The 26,578-nt window shown below is 40.3% G+C and overlaps 2 protein-coding genes across 7 annotated transcripts; both read right to left on the bottom strand.

Annotated features, from left to right (window-relative positions):
- Window positions 1-1,281: 1,281 nt before the first annotated feature.
- On the bottom strand, window positions 1,282-13,512 carry LOC113019271 (kinesin-like protein KIF23). Of its 6 annotated transcripts, none has more exons than XM_026162863.1 (23): window positions 13,417-13,474; window positions 12,786-12,852; window positions 11,986-12,114; window positions 11,625-11,730; window positions 11,346-11,482; window positions 11,143-11,255; window positions 10,830-11,000; window positions 9,986-10,098; window positions 8,042-8,163; window positions 7,796-7,898; window positions 7,570-7,649; window positions 7,331-7,450; window positions 6,832-6,991; window positions 6,522-6,686; window positions 6,130-6,296; window positions 5,838-6,011; window positions 5,295-5,501; window positions 4,761-5,069; window positions 2,727-2,960; window positions 2,425-2,513; window positions 2,168-2,228; window positions 2,043-2,083; window positions 1,282-1,944 (listed from the first exon to the last, which is right to left on the bottom strand). In XM_026162863.1, the coding sequence occupies exons 1-23, from the start codon at window positions 13,428-13,430 to the stop codon at window positions 1,929-1,931; spliced, it is 2,898 nt and encodes a 965-aa protein (XP_026018648.1). In that variant the 5' UTR covers window positions 13,431-13,474; the 3' UTR covers window positions 1,282-1,928. The 6 variants fall into 6 exon arrangements, with proteins under 6 accessions (XP_026018648.1, XP_026018657.1, XP_026018665.1 ...); XM_026162872.1 differs by having other exon boundaries at window positions 2,727-2,957; XM_026162880.1 differs by having other exon boundaries at window positions 6,522-6,683.
- A 2,867-nt stretch (window positions 13,513-16,379) lies between these two features.
- Window positions 16,380-25,595, bottom strand: paqr5b (progestin and adipoQ receptor family member Vb). Its single transcript, XM_026162914.1, has 8 exons — window positions 25,308-25,595; window positions 24,938-25,065; window positions 21,892-22,097; window positions 21,517-21,643; window positions 20,375-20,419; window positions 19,423-19,519; window positions 18,269-18,413; window positions 16,380-17,459 (listed from the first exon to the last, which is right to left on the bottom strand). Exons 1-8 carry the CDS (start codon window positions 25,359-25,361, stop codon window positions 17,185-17,187), a joined length of 1,077 nt encoding a protein of 358 aa, XP_026018699.1. The 5' UTR covers window positions 25,362-25,595; the 3' UTR covers window positions 16,380-17,184.
- Window positions 25,596-26,578: the final 983 nt, after the last annotated feature.

Here is a 26,578-nt window from a genome sequence, read left to right as displayed (position 1 = left end):
AAGATGTCAAGCTTTAACATTTTGCAATCAATGACACGCTGCTCTCATAACCTAATCTGTCATCTGAAAATTCAGTTATACTCCGGTTGCACCGACTTTGCCAACGCAGTTAATAAATATTGATGGAATTTTATACATCCCAAAATGCAAGCAGAGCCTCAGTCCACGGGATTTTTTCCTCTCAGAGGTGAGGACAGGGCTGCTAGTGTGTACGTCTAGCTGGTAGTTTGGTTTGACATTTTTCACCTGCTGACAGGCCAAAAATGTTGCACAAACAAGCATAAAGTGTCTACTTGTCAGCAAGGCAATCTGTGTGCCGAGTCTAAAAGGAAGTCTTGAACTCAAGCTGAGAAGCTGTCAGGGAAATATATGTTTGAGTTTTAGCTTATGCAATCTCTCTTTACACAAGTTAATAACAGTTAGTCCCCCACCTTTAAGAATAATCAAAAGGATCATTCTCAGTAACTTCTTCATTCACACTAACCTGTAGCCATTACTATTATTTTTCTTGTTAATTTAATCACATTAAACAAAAATACTAAATACAACAATGAACTATGCTCACTGGCCACTTCAATAGGTTTAGCTGCTCATTAATGCAATCAGCTAATGGCAGTAACTCAAAGCATTTAAACACACAGGCTAACTCAAGTTTAAACGGAGCACTGTACGGGGGAATAAAGGGGATTTAAGTGACTTTGACATGATTGTTGGTGCCAGATGGGCTTGTCTGTGTTTTTCAAAAGCTGTTGACAATCCTCTCTAGGCTTTACAGAGAATGGGCAGACTGCTTCAAGCTGATTAGAAGGCAAATACTCAAGCATTCGTTACAAGCAAGTCATGCAGAGGAGCATCTCTGGATGGATAACACATCAAACTTTAGCAGATGGGCTACCAGAAGACTCTAACCCCAAGAAAAGGAAACTGAGGCAACAACGTGCACAGGCTTTTAAACACCACAGCCTGAGTAACATGAGTATTGTTGTTGACCGCGTCCATCAGTATGACCACAGTGTACCCACATTCACATCAACTGACAAATCTGCAACAACTGTGCGATGATGTCATGTCAAGATGGACCAAAACCTCTGAGGAATGTTTCCAGCACCTTGTTTTATCTTTGCCATGATGAACTAAGAGAGTTTGGGAGGCAAGTGAAGTCAATCCCAGGACTAGAAAGGTTAAGACCAAAGTCAGTTTAATCCATTCGCTCTTTGGTGATTGAGGACCAAAAATTAAAAAAAATAAATAAATAAATAAAAAAATCATAATGAGGCTTGATGTTGGTGTTTGAATAAATTTAATGCCACCAGAAAGAGCAGTGTGCTACATGTCTTAGGAGATGTTTCAATAAGCCAAAGTAAAAAGTTGCATGACACCTATTTACATGGAGGCCAGGGATCGAGTTCAAAACCTACATAATAGTGTAATATTTACAGTTTCAATTCTACACAGTATATTCTAAAATTTGTTTTTTTAATAATCAGCATTATGCTTAGTCTGGCATTCGATCAATCAATGACCTTTGAAAAGAAAAACAATGACATAGGAGAAAAAAAAAAAAAAAAAAAAAAAAGAAGCACAACGGTCTATAGAGGCATGTGGTCGTCTTTGGATAGTACAAAGCATTCAAAAGCATAAAAAGTTCCATTTATAGAGTGTTTATAAGTTTGTTCATGTTTTTAAGGAGAAATATTTCCAGAATTCAAAAAGTAACACAAATACAGCAATTACAACTTAAATATTGCTCTTGTTCTGAAAAAATGATAATTCCACCAGAATAATTCCTAATATGATTTGATAGAATTAAAAAACAAAAAAAACAAAAGACCCAACTTGGTATCCAAAAGATGCATAGTTTCCCTTCAATTTCCTCACAATTACCCATTCTTGTATGTTAAAAGCAAGATGAAAATTTTGAGGGCAATTTAAGGCTTTCTGCGTCTGGAAGAAAGAAAACAAAGACAACCAAGAACAGAGTTTAGTTTGAACTGAAAACCAAAATCTAAAGTACATAAAACAAACACATGCTTTGTGCTTACTTTTGATACCCATGGGATGAATTTGTGCTAGCCGCTGGAGCCTAGGGAGGGAAAGTTTGAACAGGGATTAGAAAGCATAGGTAAAGTTTTGCTCGTGGTTGTATTTACGCTTTTTAAGAGCTTACCCTGTTTTCTATGTCCTCCCCTTCAGCTGGTCCTTCTGCAGATCCTGATCGCCTTTTGCGACTGAAACAAAGAGCGTTGTTTTTAAGTCAGTTCTCTTATAAAGTAAGGATTCAAACCTTTCCCAGTCTCTATTTGGGAACATTTAATAACTTGTATTTGATTAGCATTAATAAGTGCTATGTTTTGGTACCGGTATTATAGTCATATTTCTCTGTGCACACAGAAATATATCACATTTCTGTACATAATACTGTACCTTGGTGCTAACGGGCACACTTGTTTGAGCGTCTCAATGTCTGTAAATTGCACAGCTTGTCCGCCACTTCTGGTCTTAAACACATCACCCTGGTGAGGTTTAAACAACAAGAACAAAAAAAAAAAAAAAAGAAGAAGAAAAAAAAAAAAAGGAAAGAGGAGGAAGAAAGTGTTATCAGAATTAAATCTGTAAGTAAACAGGAAGGAGCGTCCCACTAAAACACTGTAATCAAGTGAAATTCATGCAACATCTAAAATGATCAAAATCAAACACCAAAAATTAGTCACATTTTTTGATTTTACCTTAATCAGTTTGGTTTCGATCTCCCCGTCAGAGGCAAGCTCTTGATGTCTAAGCACATACTTGTGGCATTTAGACAGAGCCTTCTCGCTTGGGGTGGACACCTTGATTGCATTGGGTATGATTGGCTGCATGACAGTGTCTAACTCCAAATTAGAAGGTGGTTTGTGGTCTACCCATTTCTCCCCACCGGCAGAGTGTGAACGCCTGTGTTTTGGATGAACTGGAAGAGCCTTCTGGTGATCCCAATGTGAGAAAGACAAACCAGGAAGTTATTCACATGTGACTCCAATCAAACTATGTCGAGGTTAGTAGGGAAGGTGAAACGCTAGAAGGTGTTAGCTTGTTAGGAAAATAAATGTATTACTGGAAGTCACAGGAAGTTGATGCATTATAGACTTTATTTCTGGAAATTTCTAATCAAAGTTTAATAGTTTATTTAAAAGTTTAACTGTCTTCCAGCAATACACATTGTCAAAGGGTGTTTTCACACCTGCAGTGTTTTGTCAGTTTATATTGAACTCTGGTTCGTTTCCCCCTTGGTGCGGTTCACTTGTGCAGGTGTGGTTCACTTGTGCAGGTGTGAACACAGTAATCACACTCAGGTGCAGACCAATGCAGATGAACTAAGGGGTTTCTTCATGGTTTGAATGTGACCCGACCTCAATCCAAACAAACTAGCAGGTGCATCTTACATGTTTGAGCTTCTTACAAGGAAAAAAAAAAGCCATGTGTGTTTTGTATTCTGGAATGTGGCAGGGTACTAAATGGCCTGGTAAATGGCCTGTATTTATATAGCGCTTTACTAGTCCCTAAGGACCCCAAAGCGCTTTACATATCCAGTCATCCACCCATTCACACACTGGTGATGGCAAGCTACATTGTAGCCACAGCCACCCTGGGGCGCACTGACAGAGGCGAGGCTGCCGGACACTGGCGCCACCGGGCCCTCTGACCACCACCAGTAGGCAACAGGTGAAGTGTCTTGCCCAAGGACACAACGACCGAGACTGTCCAAGCTGGGGCTCGAACCGGCAACCTTCCGATTACAAGGCGAACTCCCAACTCTTGAGCCACGATCGCCCATAGAGATGTGTAAAGATCTGTACGGGTCAGCAACTAGCTGTGAAATGAATGCAAATTCTGTGTTCTCCAAGAGTTCAAAACCCAGCAACTTCCTGCATCTACTTTTGTTGCTCCCGCCCCAGACACATCTGGCCAATTAGCAGACTGAACGTTCTCGCGTGGTCTGTAGTGATGCATTTTGGTTTGCTTGAAGTCCACTTGCGAACCAAATCAAAAGGGGAAAGCTTAAAGTTACAAAGTCATTAACTGATTCAGACCAGAGTAAACAAACTATAGGTGTGAAAATTCCCTTCGATTAAGTGCTAGCACTCTAAAGAATTAAGAAATTAATGACAATGCATGCAAAGAAGCACAAAGGTAGCATATCTTGTAATGCAGACACCCATTACAAAAGCCAATCTTTTCCCCACCCACGTTGGCCGACTTATTATCATCCAGTTTTATTGAGCAAATTTCAGCATTAATTTGAAAATTAGCAACACTGGTGCTGCTATAAGGCTCAGGACCGAGAACTCCGGAGGACCGTTGTCAACGGCCTAGACCCTAGACTATTAATACTCAGTGTTTTTTGGGGGTTTTTTTGAACAAAGATGTTTCTGTTCATTTCAATACCATGTTTATGCCATTTTGCTACTGGAGTACAAAAAAAAAAAAAAAAAAAAAAAAAAGCATTTCTAGAGAGCAGTTTGCATCCAGAAAAAGAAAGATCTACAAACATGATGTAAATACTCATGAGCCTTAAGATGCAAGCCAAGAAGATTTCCAAGCATGACAGATCAGTCTGCCTAAGAGCGAGGACAGGAGACACACCAGTCTACACTGATGCTGCTACTCAATGTATTTCTAAACAAGGCGACAGCTGTTGGAATCACAGATGCAGTTCTACACCAAGGCGAAGCTTAAACTACAGGCTCACAGAGATGAACATCTAGGTTCTAGCACACACTGACCCTTGTGCCTGCCTCTAGGTCTAGTCCATAGACAAGAGTGGTGGCAGGGACCTCAGTGCCTGGGGCCCTGCGCTGGCCTCTCCTGTGACCAACACTGCTGGTGCTGTGGCATGTGGCCGGAGTCCGGCTCCTGCATTGGGGAGTCCCGGTGAACCTATTCTGGCTGCCTGAATCTACAGGGAACCTCTGCTCCCACCTAGAGATGCTGGAGGCTACTGAAGAATAGTCAGAGGAGGATGGTGTGGAGGTGCGGTCCTGAAACACCCTAACTCTGGCTTTATTTTGGTGGGAAGGAGTTTGGCTGAAATCCTGAAAGGGATGAGGTATTGTGGATGTTAGGTGCTCCAGATTAACACAAATTCACAACAGAGCAACAGACAAAGTAGAAAACAAAGTGATGTAACCAGTAAGCGTATACATGTCAGGATTCCTGCTCATGATTTTCACAATGATTAGAAACATGCTGATTCAATCGGGTTGACAGAATGATTAGGTGCACATTGGCGAAACATGCAGCATCAGCAAATAACTCACAGGAAGTGGTGATGGAGAGGGAGACCTCTTCTGTTGGATGTTTCGATCTCTCTCCCTTGAGGGCCTCTCGGGCTTCTCTGGACGCTCAGTGGGAGCGCTGCCACCGCTGCTGCTCTCCGTCACTATGGCCTTCAGCTGCTTCAGCTTCTCATCCTTTACCCACAGCTTGTTCTGCATCTCCAGCTGCTTTGCGTTCACCCGTCTCTCCTAATCAGAAACCATGGACAAGAAAATATTTAAAGTCTTATTTGATCGTGTCATATCTAACAATTGGAATTACAAACTTACATGAACGATCTGAGGGACATTACAAAGTGGAGTTTAGTATAATTACATTGCACTGTTCATGTTTTGGTAGATTATGTGGGTTAATCTCCGTGTGTACCCATACAAATGTTTCCAAACAGTAGGGCTCTCAATGCATATTTGAAATGCAATTGTAAAATATAACTTATAATTGTGCAAATTAACGTTTGATTGCAGAAAAATAATTTACAATACCTGATATCCTAATGGCTCAAAACAGTGAACAACTCCACTTACACACTCCTTCTCCCACTTGAGTCTGGTGTCCGTCACCGCGCCCTGCATGCGCTGCTCCATGCGCTTCCTCTCTGACAGCTCGCTCTGTAGCCTGTGCTCCCGGGTCTGCAGCTCCTGCTGAAGTGCACGTTTGTCCTGCTCGTACATGTCCGTCGTCTTCTGCAGGATATCGATCTGAAGACGAGCAGCGTACACAAACAGTTAAATGCAGGCCATTATTTAAAAGAAAATTAACTGAATGCACATTTCCAAGAACATGTGTTTTGTGTCAGTTGTAGAAAGAAGACAGCACCTTATACTCCAACGTTTTGGACTTTTTCTCCAGTCGTTCTATCTCCGTCTTCTGACTGAGAATGACTTTGTCTTTTTCATTCAGTTTGCTCTGTTGATCGTGAAGGAAGTAATCCTTTGCACTGAGCTGGCTGTCAAACTGCTGCAGCATGGATTTCACTGTATTAGCTGTAGGAAGAAGCACACGGATATTAACAGATGTAGATTTATATTTATTTTTAAATAGAAATGTTACTTGTTTGTGAAAACAAAAACACAATCCATATTACAGAAAAAAGATTTAGATACTGAAAACACTCAGACTGATGCATCACTGCTGTACCGAATAAATCTGCTCTAACAGCCTAATCCTGGAATTCCAAACTTTGCGTGATGGAGACAAATGGCCTGTACCAGTTTTATTGAATTGTTCTGTCATCATCTGTCGGATTTGATGCCTCCTTTCCAGGACCTCAATCATGCGGGGCAGCGTCTGGTCATCAGCTGGGTCGACCAGCTCGCAAGTAGGTAAATCTGGAAGGCTTTCTATAAGCTGAGTCATCAGAACTCTGTCATCTACTATGAGAATCAGATATGGTAAAGATTGTTTAAACTGAGTAACATACAAAAAATAAAACATCTCCGATTGCTTTAAGTTTAAATGTATGAATGCAGCATAATAACAGCACAATGAGCAAGCAGCAGAGACTTGAAGGTGATCTACCAGCATTGCTGGGCCCTCCTCGTTCTTCCAGACGACGTGAGAGCTCGTCTCTGAAAGCCTGGTTTCTGTGCCTGCGTCCAGGAGCAAGGCCACATATTGGACGGTCAACCGGCCGTGCCACTTCTACCTCTTGGGTCATTTCTGCAAAGCGCATCACCAACTGCAACACACAATATGGAGGACTCTTTAGAAATAGTCTACTTGGCAGGGACAGCTCAGTAGGTGGAGTGGTGGCCCCATGATCGGAAGGTCGGGGGTTCGAATCCACTGAACGGCTACCCTGAGGTACCCCTGAGCAAGGTACCGTCCCTACACACTGCTCCCCGGGTGCCCAATGGCTGCCCACTGCTTTACTGAGTGAATGGTTTAAATGCAGAGAGGAATTTCCCCACGGGGATCAATAAAGTACACACATTATTTCATAAAGCATCCAGCAAGGCTGCAAAAGAAAAGTTTGCTCATGCAGGCCATTCTACCACACGAAAAGAAAATGTCTTACCACAGTTTCTTCATAGTCATCAGCATTTGGGTTGACACAAACAATCATCCTGACTTTTCCCTCCCCATCAAAGTAGTTTTTAAATAGATGGGTAACTTTGGAGTCTCTGTATGGCACCATCTGAAAGAAAACAACAGCTCTGAAACTGCAATGAATGAAAAACAAAAAACAAAAAAAACAAACAACAACAAATGTTAAAAACAGAGATCAAGGAGGTGGGAAAATGATAAAACACGAACCTTATTAGTTCCACACATCTGATTTTCACGCAGGACTTCAATACATGTGCGCAGCGTCATCAGGGACTGGTTAATATTTCCTGCAAATGAGACATCACTAAAAATGCTTGGTCTCCTAAGAAAAGTGATTTCTACATAAAGAAACTTTCAGAATGTGGTTAACATTAGAAAAGCTGAAAAAAACAACAACAAAAAACAAAAACAAAAACACAAACAACAGACAAACCCGCTTCACGGAGACGGCTTCCCTCTGCTCTGGTCCTGTTAGTGCGCTCACTGCCGGCCAGGTCAACCAGACACAGCTGGCTCACATTCACCTGGTTTTTGTCCTGTTGTTCAGTGACATTGTGTCAGCATCACCAAGCATTATAAAAAACAAAAACATCGGTCTTTCTTTGAATAAAAAGGTATAATTGAAGATACCGATATCACTGACATATGTAAACATGTTTAAATAAGGGCTGCGCGTCACCTGTAGTATGTGGTCCCCATCAGCATCTAGCGGTGCCTGGGCCAGTTTTATTGTGAAGACACTGTGGGAGCGGCTGGATTCACGGTTGAGCTGAGTGTTGGCTATCCTCCTTTTCTTTTGACCTGGACAGAGAGGAGATCATTAACACAATCTGTGAGCTCAAAAACCAGCAGTAACAACTTTAATTTACTACAATTTCCATTTATTTGCATTAATTTGATTTATCACTTATTATAAATGCTGCCATATCCTCCTGACTACCAGGGGGGGAAAAAAAAGTTGTCCAATCAAATTTTTTTTTTTTTTTTTAATCCCCCAATGTTTGTAAGGTAATCAGAAAGACAGAAATAATTTTTTGGGGGAAAAAAAGGTTTTTCTTTTTTAGATATCACATGTCCACTGCAGAGGACATAGGAAGGCCAAGCATGTAAAACTGAACTTTTATGGCAAACATTTGCTTCAACTCTTCACCAAGGAGCAGTTTGAAGTCAGGGAATTTTAGTGGTTTTTTCACCCAAACCTGCAAGTCACTGCTATACTGAAGCCATGAGTTGGTGATTGCCAGATCAAGAAAGTACAGAACTGCAAGTTCAGGAGGACTTCGTCTGAGTACCGTCTCTGATGCTCCCCTTTCTTTCTGCTTGAAGGGCTTATTCCCTATGATCTTCTTCGTCAGACAACTCAAGATCTGAGTTTCCCTCAACAAACTGCAATAAATTTATTTCTGCTTCTAAAAAGGACTCATTTTCTGGTCATTTAAAAACAAACAAACAAAAAAAACAAACAAACAAAAAAAAAACAAACAGAACAAAATGGAAGAAATGACTACAAATGTCCACTACGGAGGACATTTTTTAAACACTTCAATACTATACTAAAAAGGTTAGAATTAAGCATACTATGTTTTAATGTGTTATTAAGAGCCTCATCTAAAATATGCTAACATTTATAGCCAAAAATTGCTCAATGAAAAGTTTTATGCACTTACTTTTGTTCTCCCCATAAAATGTGCTTGCAGCGATGGCCGCCATGTTCCTTGATTAAAAAACTAAAGTTCCCAAAGGCCCACCCCTTTACATTTGTTATCATTGGAAAACCCTAAATGCCCTCTGTAGATTCCAAAAGGAGGTAATTCTGTATTATGCAGTGGATGGGAGATATTCAGGTTTAGAAAGGTCCTCTACAGAGGACAAATTTGCATTGCTGGTAGTCAGGAGGATGTCTGCAGGAAGCTCAAAATTGTTCTGCTGTACATCAGCAATCCCAGCATGGCACAAACATTGTAAAATCTAAGTCACTGCTCTCCATTTACATGCAATATAGAAACTCTTTTAAAGCTTATATTTTACAAAAAAAAAAAATTCAGATTTCAATTTATCTGATGAGTTTTCCACTTTGCCTCATTCCATTCTTTTAATTAGCTTTGGCCCGCCCAAAAAAAAAGATGACAGCATTTCTGGATTATGTTCAAATATGGCTGCTTCTTTGCATGATAGGGCTTTAAACTGGATCTGTAGATGGCAGTGAAAAGTTGTTCTGAGCCTCTGCAGGGATTTTAACCACATAATAATGCCCATTTTAAATCCAGTGCCTTGTAGCGGCCCAGAAGTCATGGTCATCCAATACTGATTTTCGGCCCTATACCCTGCGCACAGAGATTCTGAATCTTTTGATGATATCAGGTACTGATGATAATGATATTCAGCCCATCTTTACTTTTGCAGCCAAATATCATAATTAGTTGCAAAGTCTTCCTCCAGCTGGTTGTTTCTAGTACCACTTACTTTATTGTTTTTTTACATTTTACTCAGCATCTGTACTCTTTTCAAACTCATAAGAACTGTTTGATTTAAATATTTTACTGATTTCCATCATAAGAAAAAACAAACAGACACAATACCGTTTAAAATGTTTCAACACATTCAAGTTCTGACTTCTACTCACCCTTCCAGAAGACTTCAAAAGCTTCCTCTGTTGATTTTACCTCCACCTCTGTGCAGCCAGCCACATACATGTTATGATTCTGATCTTCTCGTAGAATCTTAGATTGAGGTGGTCTACAACAAATTCAAAATATTTCTAAGCAAACACCAGTGAGGTAACGCAATTACATGTTGGTATAGTAAGCAAAGCAGCAAAAGCCAGATGCCAAATAATTGTTAGCGCCATTATTTAAATTTAAATTAAAAAAAAAAAAAAAAAAAAAAAGCAATCTAGGAAGACATACACATTCATTTAGGGGTACAGACACATGCACACAGCATTTGCACAAAAGCAGCTTGAAATGTTTAAAGACACTGTTTCCTCTACGTTGACAGAGAGCCAATTAACTACAACGGCGGGAGAAAAAAAACAAAGACAAACAAAAAAACAAAACAGTAAGCTACACCTATGCTACAAACAGACGACTGGATTAATGGGAAGGGAATGCACTGATTACTTAAACAACTTATCAGCTACAGCCAAGTTATGCCTATGAAAAACAGTACTGTGTAATGCAATTTTACTGGCCACATACACATACTCATTGCTCTGCACAGGCGTGCTTCCACCAAGCCACCTAACAAAAAACAGGGTTTTTACAAGTACAATTTGTCAGTAAAGACCTACGAAGCACAAAAAAAAAAAAAAAAAAAAAAAAAAATGGTATCATTTTATACTTTCTCAGTTTCAACACTGCTATCTTCATGTGCACCACAAGTATGGGTGCTGTCGGGTAGCTTTGTACACAGAGCTTTTTAACAAGACGTTATGTTTCAAAAGCATATGTTGATTTCTAATCTCTTACTTTGGTCTGATCGGGTCATACGGAGCATCTTCAAGGAGATCGTAGATGTAGTTGTTGTAGATCTCAATGTAGGAAACAAACACACCGTAACAACCGTCTTCATCCACATTCTCCGATTTACAGGCCTCATCTGGGCTGATCATATCTGCAAATTCAGGGTCAGGCTTCTGCCTAAAAAAAAAAAAAAAGAAAGAAGAGAAAGTAAAAAGTAACCTAACAATGAAATGCAAACTTTAAACTCAAATGTCAACAGTGCTCGTGACCACCATGAAAGTATAAAGTGAAGAGTGGACTAAAATGACTCCTTAGCTACCTAGAAGATGGCGTTTTGGGCACTGCCTGCTGACTGTCTCGCTTCTGCCTCTCGAGGAGAGCATCAACTTGACTCTGGATCTCCATGCCATTTTTATCATCTGGTTTGAACACCTGAAGAGGTTTAAAACAAATATTCGGTAATTTCAGTAAATGCCTCACTCTGCAAAAAAACAAAACAAAAACAAAACTGTTCAGTCTTACAAATCTTTTAGCCTGAAAGGGTCCAATGCTGTTGAAGATCATGTCTAGAGAACGGGGGAGAAGACCACCTTCTCCAGGTGAGCCAGTCATAGTGAAGGTCTTACCACTTCCAGTAACACCATACGTAAACAACAGACCTGTGGTGAAGGTAGGTAGGATATTGCAACATCACAGTAAAGCAACTCTCACAGAGACTCACACAGAGAACCAGCACGGCAAACTAGCAGTAATCTTTTGGCAAGTCTTCAAAGTACACATTACACATGTCAAGTGACTTACCATTTTTACAGTGAATTAGATCCTCTACCAGTGGCTTGGCAACATCCTCAAACAACTCCAACTGAGTGGTGTTAATACCGAATACTTTCTTAAAGGAGTACTGTGTCTGAAGGGTAAACAAACAAGAACATACATCAATGGTATTAAGAAGAATAGAGACAATAATAGCAGTTACTATAATTTATGAAATCGCTGTCAAAAAAATTCTTTGGTAGCCGCTTTCAGGTATTTGCTGGGTTCAGTATTGTTTTGTGATTTTCAGCACAGTTTAACAGCGATAAACTGAGCTCATGAAAGGGGGGGGGATACTAATCAAGTATGAGTGGCCAGCTTGTTTTACATTTTTATAAAACACACTTACCTCCTTGTATTCCCCATTTCGGTTAGCTTTAAGACCATCAGGAGCATGCAGCTGAATGGTGGTGCTGCTGATCATCTCAACACAGCATTCCTCATCCTCTGATCCAAGGGGCCGTATACGGCAGTACACCTACAATAAATGTTGTTTTTATAAAAGCTCTTTGTTTGGCGCCCACGCATGACCAATTTGTCTGGAGACCCTACTAGAAACAAAACATAACCCCTGTGATCACTGGAACACACAAAGCCCTCCACCATGATGGAGGGTAATTCACGGACATATATGGATTTGAAGTCTGTCTGTGAGCTTAAAACGGACAAAATTATTCAACAGGACTGTAACTAACAATTCTTTAGACTAGAAGATTTTAAGTCAATCAGTCACATGATTAACTGTTTAGTTTCTGAAACCCCAGAACACTAGGAAAATGTGTCAAACTTTTCTAACTCAAGTCCAAGTAACAATCCAGTTTGCCATTTTGCTCAGTTAACAGTACAAATCCAAATATTCAGTTTACTAACAAATACGATAAGCAAGACAACAAATCTCAACAGTTAACTGGCATGGTCATAACAAAGGGCTCAAAAAGGTTGAAATAAGTCACCTTTTTCTCATTTTTGTTTGAAAAACAGCAATTATCTGTCACAAGCACTGGCAGCTGTAAAGAACTACATCGATCACCTTGTCTTGTCTGTGTTTACACGAAGCACTAAACTACAAAAAAAGAGGATTTGACAGTAATGGCTTCTCCATTAATTATACTTTAGTTTCATGAATAATGAGTAAATAAGTTCACTTACTCCCACAGGATCTCTCTCTGTGTTGGACGCCTTCTTTGGCCCAGGCCTCCGAGGAGTCTTCCCTTTGCTGGAAGTGTCAGTACAACACCATCAACACCAAACACATTATTTAGTTACGGAATAACCGACCTATCTTAACGTGTGTGTGTGTGTCTTGTGCGGTATTATGTAGAAACAGACGTGTGCTTAAAGTGCCAAACTACACAGTTAGACAGGGGTAGGTAGGCGGAAGGTTAAAAAAAAACTGTCAGTGAGGGTCTGACGTGTATGATGAATGGAGTCTTCTTATGAATTACGCTAACTAGCTAGCCAAGTTAGCTTCTAACTCGCTAACCACGGTAACGTAATTTTATTTCTTACTCGATATTATATTTTGAACGTTAAGCAAACCGAAGTCACGCTACCCTTTAGGTTTAAAAAAAGTGTAGCAAACACTGTCAGAAACAGCCGAGGAGTTGAATCTGAGCTTGGAAGCCAGTTGAGCAGTTACCAGACGGTTTTAATTACGCGGCGATAATCTCAAAGCTCCCTTTTCAGAGAACAACCGTAAACTAACGTCCTTTTAATACGTCTCTCATTTATAATGTGCTACCTGTTCACTGTTAGACGTGTAAACGATGATAATACTGACCCCGGTCTTTGCATTGTTTGTTTTGTGAACACCCTCTCCGCTGTTCTCACGAGCGCCTCTTCTCGATTTGAAAATTTCCCTCTTGTAAACGTTCTTCCGAAAATCTGAACTTCCAGCCAATCTCAATACTCTGCAGCGGAAGTCCCGCCTCCATCCTCTCCCCCTCCTAACTCCGTTACTAGCTCTGGATCAAACAGGCAGGTCCGAAAATCTGGTAAGCTGTATTTTCACAAGTTTAGCATGACTTTCCTCTTCATTCCTATTTTTTAGAGCAATGTCGTAACATTTAACTTCTGTTTTATTTCTGAACTTTGAAACTAGTAATTAACCTTAATTAAATTACACCTGAGACGTTAAAGAAGGGGGACTTGGGTGACAATATATTAGAGTGACTATTTGGGGAAATAACTCGTTTTTCTAATTAATCTGCAATTAATTAGTTCGACAGTTTATTTTTTCCAACACTTCAGTGAGTCGTCTAAGCGTCAGACACCTGCCTGATCTCCTGTATTCTGTTACATTTTATACCCAATGCCCCCCCGTATTTTAGTGCAATCTGTTTATTTGGTTGAAGAATTACACAAACGGTAGATAAAGGTTGCATTTATATTGTAGTAGGCCTCACTGGGTCTCTTTATTATGGAAAAATGTTGACACGATGCAAACTCCTTTCGGGTACTGGCATTATAAGGGTGACCAGATGTTACAATTTTGTGGGACAGCACAGCATTTTGGTCCCCTCATTCCACCCTCTGAGTCAAAGTCTCTTATTTTGATTGGCTGTAGTATACAAAAATTAGCAGTACATGGCAGACACTTTTCTAAAATTTGGCCTTTAACGGCTGTGAAGAAAGCAGAAAGGCTTTCTTCATGGGTCATTTGCAGGATAACATGTCATTTTCTGACCAAAATAAATATGAATATCATGGAAGTTACCACATGTGAAATGCAACAAGACTGGAAAAGTGCTTATAAGTGTGTGAAGTCAGTGAAAGTCAGTTTCCAGTGCTTTTCCCAAGTTATCATTGTTTTCAGTTTCACACAGGAGAGGATCATGATATGGAGTGACCAAATAGTACAGGTGGGAATTACCACGATACACTCCATGATACAGTGTGTGGTGGGGCGTGGCCTGTGGTGCCGTGCAGAGGAGGCGGACGCACCTGCACGGCATCCGCAATTACGCCCCGCCGAATTAAACATTGTACTGGGTCCTGTGGTTGGCGTTGTTGTTGTGGTGGTGTTGAGCGGGCAGCGGGAGAGCTGCAGCTCTACGTGTATTGTGAACAGCAACCATCCAGTATTAATAAAGAATGGTTAAAATGCCACTGGGTCTGCCATGGTTGTTTACACAGTGTTATTGCAAACATTCCCAGTTAAACATTGGCAGTATACATTTATTCAATAAGAAAGTTAATGGATAAATAATTTTTACATTGTATAAAGTTATAAAATGAGCTTGTCACTGAAACCTGCCAAATGTTGCCATAAGAGGGAGTCAGTCTACTATAAGTCTGTTTGAATGGGTCCTTGGAAATCACCTATCTGTTATTGGGCACAAAGACAGAAATCCACGTTTAGCTCTCACATATGGAAAAGAAATAGAAAAAAACTTATAAAAGACTTGCATCAGATGTGGCCTACTTCATATAGTGAATCATATAAGGCTTATATGATTTACTCAGGAAAGTGGCCACTTTCATATATTATTTTACTAAGTATCCAAAACATACAAGTTTCATTTATATAATTTTTCTAGGGATCTTATATCTGTTTTCACTCTCGTATGCTTTTCATACAAGTTTCACACAAGACAGATACAAACTTTATAAGATTTATATATCTCTTTTCCATATGGGTTATGCTCAGTAACAGTCCTGTTCTGTCGGTATATAACCAGAAAACAACCAACTGACAGGCAGTTGAGTCGAGTCCCCTCGAGTTGTGCAGACTGATCAGAATCAGAGAAACTTTGTTAATCCCAGAAAAGAATGCTACTGTGAATTGTCACAGCAGCATGCATACAACAAATCACATAAAATGAATTTTCTCTTTATAGAGATATAAATATAACTATATACATGAATATAAAAGGACACTATTAACTAATATTTCTGTGATATTAAAGATATTAGTGTACAGGTGTGCAAGTATACATTGTGGAGTACAAAGTGACAGAGTGCAGTGAGCAATGTTTAGTCTGGTTCAGTATGTGTGGGTCTGACCCAAGTGGATGAACTAAAGAGAGTGATAGCAGCAGGAAGGAACAAACTCCTGCGTTGTTCCCTCAGACAGCAAGGTTGAAGGAATCTGTTGCTGAAACTGCTCTTCATATTGTCCAGTGTGTTATGAAGAAGGTGGGAGTCATTTTCCATGATTGCCAGCAGTCTTGGCGACATGTTGGCATGTCTGCATTTCGAAATTAGACAGCAGTGGTTGGCAACCCTTTGAAAATCTCTCTGAGAGTGATTCCAGCCAGTCCAACTCAGGCTACAAGTGTTTGCAGAAAAGTTGCCTCTTATCAGACGACCTGTGCAATTACCTTGGGATCAAAAGTAGTTGTGACTTTAAAACATCCACAATCTGGGTAACCATTTAGTCACCACAAGTTGCAATCAGTGTTAGCAGGCCATTTTTTGTAGATGCAAGCAGGTTGCTGTCCTGCTTTTGCTCACATGACTCTGCCCATATGAATACTATGTATTCGAATACTATATTTGGCCCTCACATTTGACCTGCATAGCTTACATCTGTTTATTCTTTTAGGTTGGACACTCCAGGCCTCACATGTCTCACACTCATACTCATATATTTCTCTCAGACAAACAAACTGTTTGTCCCACATTTAGTTTATTGGGATCTGGTCACCCTGTTATAGGATGTAAATACTTGTAGGATAAACACTAATGTGCCAGCATTATGCAACAGGATGCTCCTAATTAAAATAAAAGGGACACAGACAATCGTAGTTTACAGTTTATATGAAAAACTCATAATAAATAACTTTGTTCTTAAATACTCTGTTTTGTAATCCAGGAAAATGTAACACCAGAAACATCAGACATTCTGAGGGAAATAAATGACTCAGAGGACATCAGCTCTGTGCTCAGTGACCACACTGTCAGTCTATTAAGCTGAAGTTTAAACTAAAAAAAAAAACAACATCTGATCTCCCTGAACAAAACTGCTTCATTTGTTTGATGTGCATTATTTGACTGATGTCACATTTAACTTAACGGCAGTCATGAGAAACATGAAAAGGCACATTGTCAGTTCAGCATCAAAACCTGCAATTGAAAGGGAAAAAACAGTATTTTACATAGTTTTTGTTCCCTGCAGTCTCTTCATACACCACAAGTGTGGAAATCGGAGAAGCAAAAAGATAAACACACATGCGCTGCCTCGTAATGTAGCTAACCTGCTACATTTGTAGCTTCATGTAGAAACAGGTTTCCTCAGAAACATTTAAAAGTCGTTACATATTATGAAACTTAACAAACACGTTGTTAATTTTCATGCTATGTTTGTGTACCTTGCACCTATATTTTCAGCCTATCAGCACAGCAGCAGGCATCTCATTGATAATTAAAGGCCAAATGCAACCGTGATTCATTTAAACATCATGTCAGTTCCTCATCTGGTGCACCCTTCACTATGTTATACCATTTATATTACCCATAATGCAATTTCTTTAGTCTTGGGACCATATAAAGTGTATGATTTGGATGAGTTAAAGCCCTTTAAACCATGACCAATGAAGCTGGAGGTTCAGCTGTGGGGGCAGAGTTTGTCTTTCTTTGGTCCTCTACTGTACTTCTTGTCTTTGCAGACTGGGCCCAAGAGGAGAGGTAGGCTGTAGAGGAAGATGACAACCAAATTCAACACCACACAAAGCAGCGCCGGACCCACTGAGTTGGCAAATGTGATGGGGATTGAGTTTTCCACGAGCCAGGAACGGCGTATCGTCATGTCCTGCTCCATGGCCTGCATCTGGAAGTGGGTGCCGAGGATGGCGCACACATGGAAAAGCTGATGGCTGTGACCTGCAGAGGGAGCAGTTGATATGTGTTTGTTAGAGGAAAGATGTAGACTGCAAACGTTCAGCACTGAGCAAATGATTCACATTGGAAGCACAACATTAACACAGGATATGTGAAAAAACAGAGGTGATTATGCATTATTGTTGTAGCACAGCAGAGAGAATACTTTTTAATATCCACTTAATAAAGTGCAGTGCTGGAAAATGATTTAAGTCAAACTAGTCAAACATTTGTTCAATGCTGGTTTGGTTTATAATTGATGGATGTTTTTCCGTTGGAACTCTTTATGATCTTTTTGTCACTGATTAATTACCCCTTAGTGTTGGTGAATGCTTATTAACCTCACCTTAGGATCAGAAATTAGCATTAAAATTCACTTTATTTGAAGTACAAAAACCATAAAGATGTGAAAATCACAGACTTATTGCAAAAAAATAGCCAAAACAAATGACTTATAATAAATAGTACATTGACCATTCAAAAAAGCTAAAAAAAATTTCATGCTGAAGGAAAAGACAAGAAATGCAGCACAATACAGCGATGCAGAGAGCATTTTTAACGTAATCTTTGCCAACAAAGAGACAGTAGTTAAAGTTCTTTCATGGATCTCTGCTTTCAGTAGCTTGTAAATGTCTCCTTTGTCTGTCTTCCTTTCAGTGCTGAGCAGGTTGTGTACAGTGGTTTACTTTGGCGTTTTTTGTGAAACTCTATGTACAGCTAAGAGGAACCGGCGATAACGCTCTATCAGTAAACAGGCCGAAAAAGCTAAACATGCTAATAATTATAAAGAGTGCTCGTCAGATCTGGTTTACCTATGAAGTCGAAGCTTCCAGGTGCCAGGCGCTCGGGTAAATGGGTGGCAAACAGAAAAGCAGTGAGAAAAGCCAGGGTGATGTGGTAGTAGTGGAGGATGTTGGTAGCGTTATCTGTACAGCCCTCCCCTTTACACAGGAGCACCTGCGAACACGACAGCACAATCGCTTTTAACTTCAATGGTTAAATAGCCGATGACTGTTTTTTACTTTAACACCCCAAAATTTCTTAATGAGGGTCAAACTCTCTGCATCTGCCAGTGGAGCTGCTTTCATGTCATAAACGCAGATTGAGAAAAAAACAAGAGTATTTTTTCACATTTATGATATTTATGATATTGTTTTCATCATAAATGTTAAACGCATGTATCTAAACAGGGAGCTAATTGGTTGTAAAGTATTCAGGTGGGTTCCAAACATGAGCAATTGGCTTCTGCTTTGTAAGTCTTTCAAAGAAAATACTCGGCTCCTCTTGATATACACTGAAGGGGTTACGTCATTTTATAGAAGGTTACCGCCTTCAATAAAAGGAGTTTATTGTTTTATGATATAATAAAATATTTTCTTCAGGGGTTAGTGATTTTTATCTGTTTATTATGCCCTTTTCTGTAGTAGCTGTGAATTTTACCCTGTAACATACATAATTTTAGATTATTATACCAAGGATGCAGCAATATATTGAATATGTATTGGAATATTAGCCCCGTACTATATAGCTTCTGTGTAGCCATCTACTGATGCTATTTGCCAACGTTTTTCTGTTGTTTCGCGTCAGTGTTTGCTGGCTAAACTTTCAAAGGCAGTGTGATGATAAAATTAACTTCTGCATAACTTGTGTAAGGGAAATAATTGTTATTTTTGTTTATTTAAAGCAGCAACAGCTTTAAAGTTAAATCTGAGGTAGCGTTGATGGCTAAGTTATACAAATGGAAGTGGAACATTGAGCACCAGGGTCAAAAACCCTTAAAAAATGCTGTGTTTTTTGGTGTAGCAAAGAAGTTTGAAGATGATACTCACACAGAAAATTACAAACATACACATGCTTTCAGTCTGTTACCTATTGTATGGTTACCTCTCTAGAACTAACAGCATATTTTGCTTTATAGTGTTTCAGGTGTGTCTTGTGAGGCAAGTGGATGTTTAAAGTGCCTTACCCGGTAGAACAGAGGAATGTTGTCAAACAGGTAAGGGTAGGCAAAGGCTACGACTCTAAGACATTTGCTAAACTTTGGACTCTGGTACTCAGGGAATCTGGAGGGGAAAAAAAAGAAAGAAAGGCATTTTCAGTGGAGGAAGCTCTACAGAAACAGAAACAGAATCATCATCGATAATGAAAACATTATGTAAGAACTGATTATTAACCTGCTACATTTTTTAAACAGAACATAAATTAAAATGGAATTACAGCTGAAAACAGCTTGAATGAGCCAGAAATGATAATAAAACAAATCTTTCTTTAAACAACTCAAAATATAAATACACGCAAATATATTTAAATTTACGAAGCATGTGGACCATGAAATGTTTTCTGAGCAGCACGTTAATGCAGTGCACGCTCCTTTCCTATTGTTGCGTGAAGCCAGGATTGACTTTGAGTCAGTGAGTCAGGCTGTTACAGAACACGTTTAGCTGCCCTGTGTGTCAGCTCCTCCAACCTGCTCCAATTGAAACTGTGCTTGGAGTCAGTCACCGTTCAGGGCTGGTCCGTATAGTTACAGTCTCGCCTCTGTCAGTGCGCCCCAGGGTGTCTGTGGCTATAATGTAGCTTGCCATCACCAGTGTGTGAATGTGTGGATGACAGGTTGTGTAAAGTGCTTTGGGGCCCTTAGGGACTAGAAAAGCGCTATACAAATACAGGCCATTTACCACGCCATTTACAGATACATAACAACAGTTGTGTTAAGAAGCAAGTTGCTCAATTGCACCTTCGAAATTCCATTCACCTACTGTGGTGTGTCCGAAGACTTGTCAATACTTTAAATAGATGACTCGCATGTTTTACGTAGGCACCTTGCATTTAAATAATGACAATGTAATGAAAAATACAGTTCAGAGGACGATAAACAAGACGGAGGAGCAGATTGTTAGCAAATACGTTTTGTTTACCTCTTAATGATGTCGTGATTATACTGTAGAAATGGTAAGCCAAGCCTTAGCGGTGGGAGAGATAAGTGAAAGAACAATCATTAGCTAGACCAAGCCAACATTTTCCAGTACATAAAGGTAATAAATATGATTATTGCTGTAAATGGAAAACGTGGAAAAGTGAATACTGTGTTTTGCCTCTTATGATCAAAGCAAGCTTTACATTTTCCAAGAGTTCTGATTTGCAGTCGCTGAGAATGATCTAGATTTTGATGTAAGCCACGCCCACCATTGTGCTCTACCAGACACGGTGCTCAGGCTGTTTGACAAGATTTACGTGACTCATGTACTCAAGTACAACCTCGAGATACAAAGACGACAAATATTTGTTAGTTGTCACATTACAATGTTGTCCTGGACCAGGTTCTCCCAACTGCTATAAACATATTTTCCTTCTTATTAGTTCAGCTGGAGTTGAAACACTGACTGCGTAACTGTATGCTTCCTAGAAAGTGTTACTGTGCTAATGACGACACGATAACATGCATGTTCGCCTATACAGCGTTACGTATAGCATGGGAAAAGGAAAAAGCATTTAGTGTGTTATTATGAGAAGATGCAAATGTTAGATCTTAACTGAATTTCTCAGAGGACTCCTCTAAAGCTTTCCATTTCAAAGTTTCACCCACAGCTGGAGCTTTAAATGGGCAAAAACGTTTAGATCAAACACACAGTCACACAGGCTAAAAAGGACCTGCAGCATGTTTGTGCTCAGTTCTGCACCATGCACCCGCAAAAAAAAGCTTTACTGTTGTTAGTTTTATTGTATCTGCACTCTTATGCGATGGAGAGGTTCTATCCTGTTTTTCCCCCCTTCATTTTCATACACAGTGAGGCACTTATATTTTATTCATCTTGCATAAGATGAGCTTTTAGATTTTAGATTGGCTTGAATCAGTTAAAAATTGATTTTGAGCTGGGGACGTAATGTTTTTTTCAGTTGGAAAATTTTGTTAAAAGCACAAAGTGAAGCCATCTGCTGTTAAGAAGGCTCGCATGTTAAATTGCATAGTACAGACACCTCGTCTTGCATAATAAAAGCATAAATCTAGGATAGAAACAGCATCAGCAGTAGGGATGTAAAAGTCATTTTTTCAGCTTACCTGGAGTAGCATGCTAGGATGGTGCAGATGACGGTGTTGAACACAGTGATGGTGATGTAGGACTGGTGGAAGGAGCTGTTCACCCACTTGTCGGGGAAAATGTAAGCTGAATAGACGATCGCTGAGCCTGCAGCCGAGCACACCATAAGCATGAAAATCTAGTCTTCCAGCACTCCATAATTCCATTAAAATCTGACCTAGAAAACTACCATAAGTTTAGACTGCGCCTGAACTTTAGAAAAGGGAATCCACATTGGTTTCACTGAACATGTAGTGGACCCACTACTGTGCAGTGGACGTCCCTGCCCCTTTCGAGTAGAAGTACAAATTCACCCATCGTGTATCTTCCTCGAACAGCTTTTGTTTTTCACTTACCCAGGCTGTAGAAACTGATAGAGCCATAGTCAAAAAAGAAGCAGATGTGGCGTGCCCGCACTGACATGGTGCTGAAGGTGTGAGCGCAGCTCGACGCCAGTGGATAAATGCAGCAGGTGAACAGGAAGATCACCATGGGCCAGGTGAAGGAGTCCTGCCACGCTTTCTGCATCAGCACCACCGTTACTAGTTTCCATAGGAAGTACCTGCCGGGAGAAAAACTGGGTTGAAGAAATCAGAATGGATGTAACACATGCTTATGACAGATGCGTCTAGTTATAAGGAGTATTTAGTAGTTTTAATTCGTTTAGTTTTGGAGTGTGATTATTTGATGGTGTACTCAGAACAAAAAGGGCTGTGTGCACAGACAGACTGCAGGAAGAAGAAACGGAGAAACACGATGCACGTGCTTTCATACGGGAAGGTCTAATGAATAGTTTGATGGTATGATATAAATCGAATGCTATGGCTTTTATAGTCACCAAATCAATGCTGCTGAACAAACATGGCAGATTTTCCAGCCGTGGCAAACAGAGCTCTGAGTCTGTTTAGGGTGACACTTTAGGTGGGGTTTTCCTTTCATTCGTCAGACATGGAAAAGGTTAATTATTAACTAAAGAGCACTGTAGCTAACTGATAATTATAAGGTTAAAAAAGAATCTGGCAGTCAAAGCTGAAAGACGCACATCGATGACTAAACCCAACTTCTATCATTGCTCTGTTTTGTTAGTAAGCTGCTCAGCGCTGAATTCACTGTGGTCATACCATTTGCGGTCACGTATAAATATGAAATAATATACTCTATATGTCAGCTGTGAGCACAGTAAACACACGTTGGCTCCCATGTTTCACACGGCTTTCTGTACAACCACTGAATGTCATTTTTCACATTTCTGTTTGCTGAAGGATTAAAGAACCACAAAGCAAAGTCTCAAGGACTACGAGGTGACATCCCAGCTGTTTCCCCTTCAAGTCTGTACACTGCGCTATGCTGTCTAGCTCCATATTTTATACACAGACCTGAGAGTCAAACTTTTCCTCAAGGCAAGAAAGCTAATAAGTGTTAAAGTGTCCAGAAGTATTAACTGGAGCCGGAACGTCCAGCTGGCTCCGTGCTTTGAAGCAACACAGCAACATTAAGGAGGCCAGAAAACCTACATATAATAGCAGAAAGTTGTATGTAGCACCTATCAGTGTAGAAAAAGTACTTTATTACTCAGAAAATGATGTATTTGGCAGTTACCTCTGCAGCTGACTTGACTTTCCAAACACTTTTATCCTATCATGAGGATATTGTATTGCCTTGTGTATTGCAGTCACTGCCTCGACTTCTCAGAGCGCCTCACTAACAAATCAACATTACTCGTGCTTTTCCCATCACCGAGCAGTTAACTAATTGTGGCAGTTTATGCAAAAGTCTTCAGCACAGATCTGCTCATTACTACCTAGGTCTACATAGAGCCCCTGGACACCAACACCCATGTGTCCTTTGCTTATCTGAACACAAAGACACTCACAACCACCCATGCAATCAAAGGAAGGAAGGAAGTGCAGAGCGACTACTGGGAAAAGAAGCCTCTGAAGTACCTTTAAATCCTTACACAACAAGAACAGCATCGAGACGTTAGCTACAGAGCTGCCACAAGTCATGGACAGAGTCACGTTTGTCAAACAGACAGAGAGGAATCGCAAGTTTAGGAGGCCGAGGAGCCAAAACTACTTTAGAAAAGAGTCCTCGGTATTTTTCTTTGTCCACCTTTACTTCTGTTTGTTAGTCATGCAAACTCTTACCTTGGGTTTATCGTTGTGCTAACTGACAGGCTTTAAACTGGACAGGCTTAAATTACTGCACACAGTCGTCAGACTGGATTCCTTATCGCAGTTTTCAGATTTTAGTAATTCCCTCACGTAACGCACTGCCTAATCAGTGTAGCTCATGCTGAAACCACATCTACACTTGAGTCTTGAGTATAAAAAAGGACATTAAGTCTCCATCATAACTATGCTCAAATAGAAAAATGAAAGGTTTTCTGTAAATGCCAGGATGAATGATGATGAGCTAACTAGATTTAATGAGTTACTGATCAACTTTACAAATTTGAAAACTTCTTTGTCTGTTGTCTGGAAAGCTTTGTAATCCTCCTTCGTCCCAAATAGTCACAAATTTTGGTCAACAGGACAGTGCTGATAATGAATTGTGTAAACACAAACAGGCTCATATTAAGATTGAGCATCGTCATACGCAAAATGACAGTGACAGGGAGGCACGGTGATGGGGGACCCGCATCGTTGCTGAAATCACAACAAACATCTGTGTATATTCAGTCCTCGTGTTACGTAAGTCAGTGCAAACAGATGCTGCTGAAGCTGCAGGTCCCGTGAGCCTTTTGATCTCCATTCTGTGAAAACTGGCCACGCTACTTTTAAACTTTTTTTTTTTAGTATTAGTACTGTAACGTGCCACTGATCCTCTGCCATCTGTTGAACTCCATCAAGACGTGCACATAACATGAATTCCAAGCGCACTGTACTGATAGAGGTGATAAGACTTAAGTCCGACTGCAGAAAATGCCACGAAGGTATAAGGTAAGCAAATATTCAAAGAAAATTCTAGAAAACTCAGAGTCCTACGAGCTTTACAAGATGTGCAAGATTCCTTCTTTCATGAATCCGACCAGGCTGGTCAGGAGGGAGTGTAAAATCACGTACACTCTTCTCTGCTTTAAAAAGCTGCTTCTCTGCTGCCCCTTTATTCACAGCCGGGTCAGCACAGCCGGGAGCGCTGCTTTTCTGCTCAGCTTTGCTTCTGTATTAATATTTTTATTTAGTAAACGGAGAAAATAGTAGAAAGACTTCAGTAACTATGATGTAAGACTGTACTTGATCGCTCAGCTGTCATCTCATGTACAAACCAGGCCACCTGCCAGCTGAATCTAAATTCTGTCAGGTGTGTCGCATGTTGTCAATCTTTCCAAGCGCACAGCAGGGGGGTGAAAACAACTTTGCAGTGAAAGAAAAACAAGAGAAAAAAAATTGTCAGCTGTACCAGGTGGGCAGAAAATGGGTCCAGATATTGAGCGTCTCATTGGTCATCTGGAAGAGGCTCAGGATGCAGTCGGTGGCTGAGCTCCGGGGGTGCCGGTACCCAGTAATAATGCCGTCCTCATGGAAAACCTCAATGAAGAAACACTTGCAGTTAGTGCTCTGCCCAAATGTGAGAAGACCAATTTTGTTTTCACCTCTTCTGAGAGTTTAACAAAGAATGCATGACTAGGACTTCTCAAATATAAAAGCGGTTTGTTTCTTTTTCAACATTTTGCATGTTTGAGATTTGTCTTTGAAATTTTTTCTTTTTTCAAATTTCTAGCACTTATAAAAAGCGAAAGATTGTAAAGATTGAGTGAAGGTAAACTTACTTTGGGCACTTGATTGATGGTGAAGACTCGTGGCAATTTGATGAGGCTGAGCATGACTATGGCAAGGTGCTGCTGTCTGAGAGGCGAGCTTAACTGAAGCTATAAGCCGGGTGTGTCTCCGTCTTTTATAAGGTTTGCGTTGTCATGCTGTTCTCAAGGTTCCTCCCCTATCGTGTCCTCCCTCTTCAAACCCAACGAGAATTTCCAGTGTACCTGTGCCACTCCTACTCCTGCTGTCTCTCTGGAGGCAGAGGGTATGCACACACATGTGTATGCTCACATAAACAGACACATACACACACCTGCTGCTTGGCCACAAAAAAAAAGTTTGACAAGACTGGACCAAAATTACTCATGTCACAGCGACATTAGCGTTATGAAACAAAGCTATTGTTATTTTGTAATTGCGTAACACTCCTGTGGCAAAGACAGTCTGCCCAGTAAGGCAGGTTTTGCAACGGAGGACAATATTTTTAGACAGAAGTTCAGAGTTTCAGGCCAGATAAGGCTGACATCATGAATGTAGGGTGTAAATCGGCCTGGCAGAAAAGTCAACAGAGTTCCTTTCACGCACTTTCCTGCTCGCCTCCCTGTTAAACTGACATGTCACCATCTACCCTCCACCTCCCCACCCCCAAACCGACATCAGCCGTCACGCCCGGTAGAGACGGCCGAGCCCAGTCGGACCTCCCCGGGCCTGTTATCTTGTTCAAACTCTGAAGCAATGAAAGCAAACATGTCTCACTGCTCCTGCAGAATTAGGAAGGGGAAAGTAGGATAAGCCTTTTTATGTGGCTTGTTAGATCCTTTGTGTTGCACATGAGAGAGAAAATCAATTTGGTTCTTTTTTCTTTTTCTATTTTCAATTTGGCGAAATAATTTTAAATCACGAAAGAGTTTTTGATCTGAGTAAAACTACGAGCTGTTATAAAAAATGTCATGCTGGCTTAAGAATAGACACCAAGTTAATCATCCATCTGGTTTTATTCCTCTAATCCTTGATATCAAGCTTCTGTTTTCACATTCCTTCAAACTATTCTGGACCTGTTTTGTTTTAAATATACACAAAGTCCCTTAAACCACTCGATCTTGTACTGGTCTCCAAACCATCACTATTGCACCCTCAGTGATCCACCTTTTCCGTGTTGGGTTGTGAGCTGCAGCTTAGTGCCATGAACTAACGCGTGCACTGCAATGGAGCACCTTGGGATTTCATTCCGCGTTCCCTCAGAGGAGCAGAGCTGCCAGAGCAACATCTCGAGTTGAAAATC

Source organism: Astatotilapia calliptera, chromosome 1 (assembly GCF_900246225.1).
Source record: "Astatotilapia calliptera chromosome 1, fAstCal1.2, whole genome shotgun sequence".
NCBI classification, from domain to species: domain Eukaryota; kingdom Metazoa; phylum Chordata; class Actinopteri; order Cichliformes; family Cichlidae; genus Astatotilapia; species Astatotilapia calliptera.
This window is presented reverse-complemented; position numbering and strand designations above follow the sequence as displayed.

Coding starts and splice junctions, on each gene's coding strand:
- LOC113019271 (XM_026162863.1), bottom strand. Junction 10,099..10,829: donor TATGACCCGATCAGACCAAA/GTAAGAGATTAG, acceptor AATTTGTTGTAG/ACCACCTCAATCTAAGATTC. Junction 7,650..7,795: donor AAGCCGTCTCCGTGAAGCGG/GTTTGTCTGTTG, acceptor TCTCATTTGCAG/GAAATATTAACCAGTCCCTG.
- paqr5b (XM_026162914.1), bottom strand. CDS start 25,361: ATGCTCAGCCTCATCAAATTGCCACGAGTCTTCACCATCAATCAAGTG. Junction 19,520..20,374: donor AATCACGACATCATTAAGAG/GTAAACAAAACG, acceptor TTTCCCCTCCAG/ATTCCCTGAGTACCAGAGTC. Junction 17,460..18,268: donor TGGAAGCTTCGACTTCATAG/GTAAACCAGATC, acceptor CTCCCTCTGCAG/GTCACAGCCATCAGCTTTTC.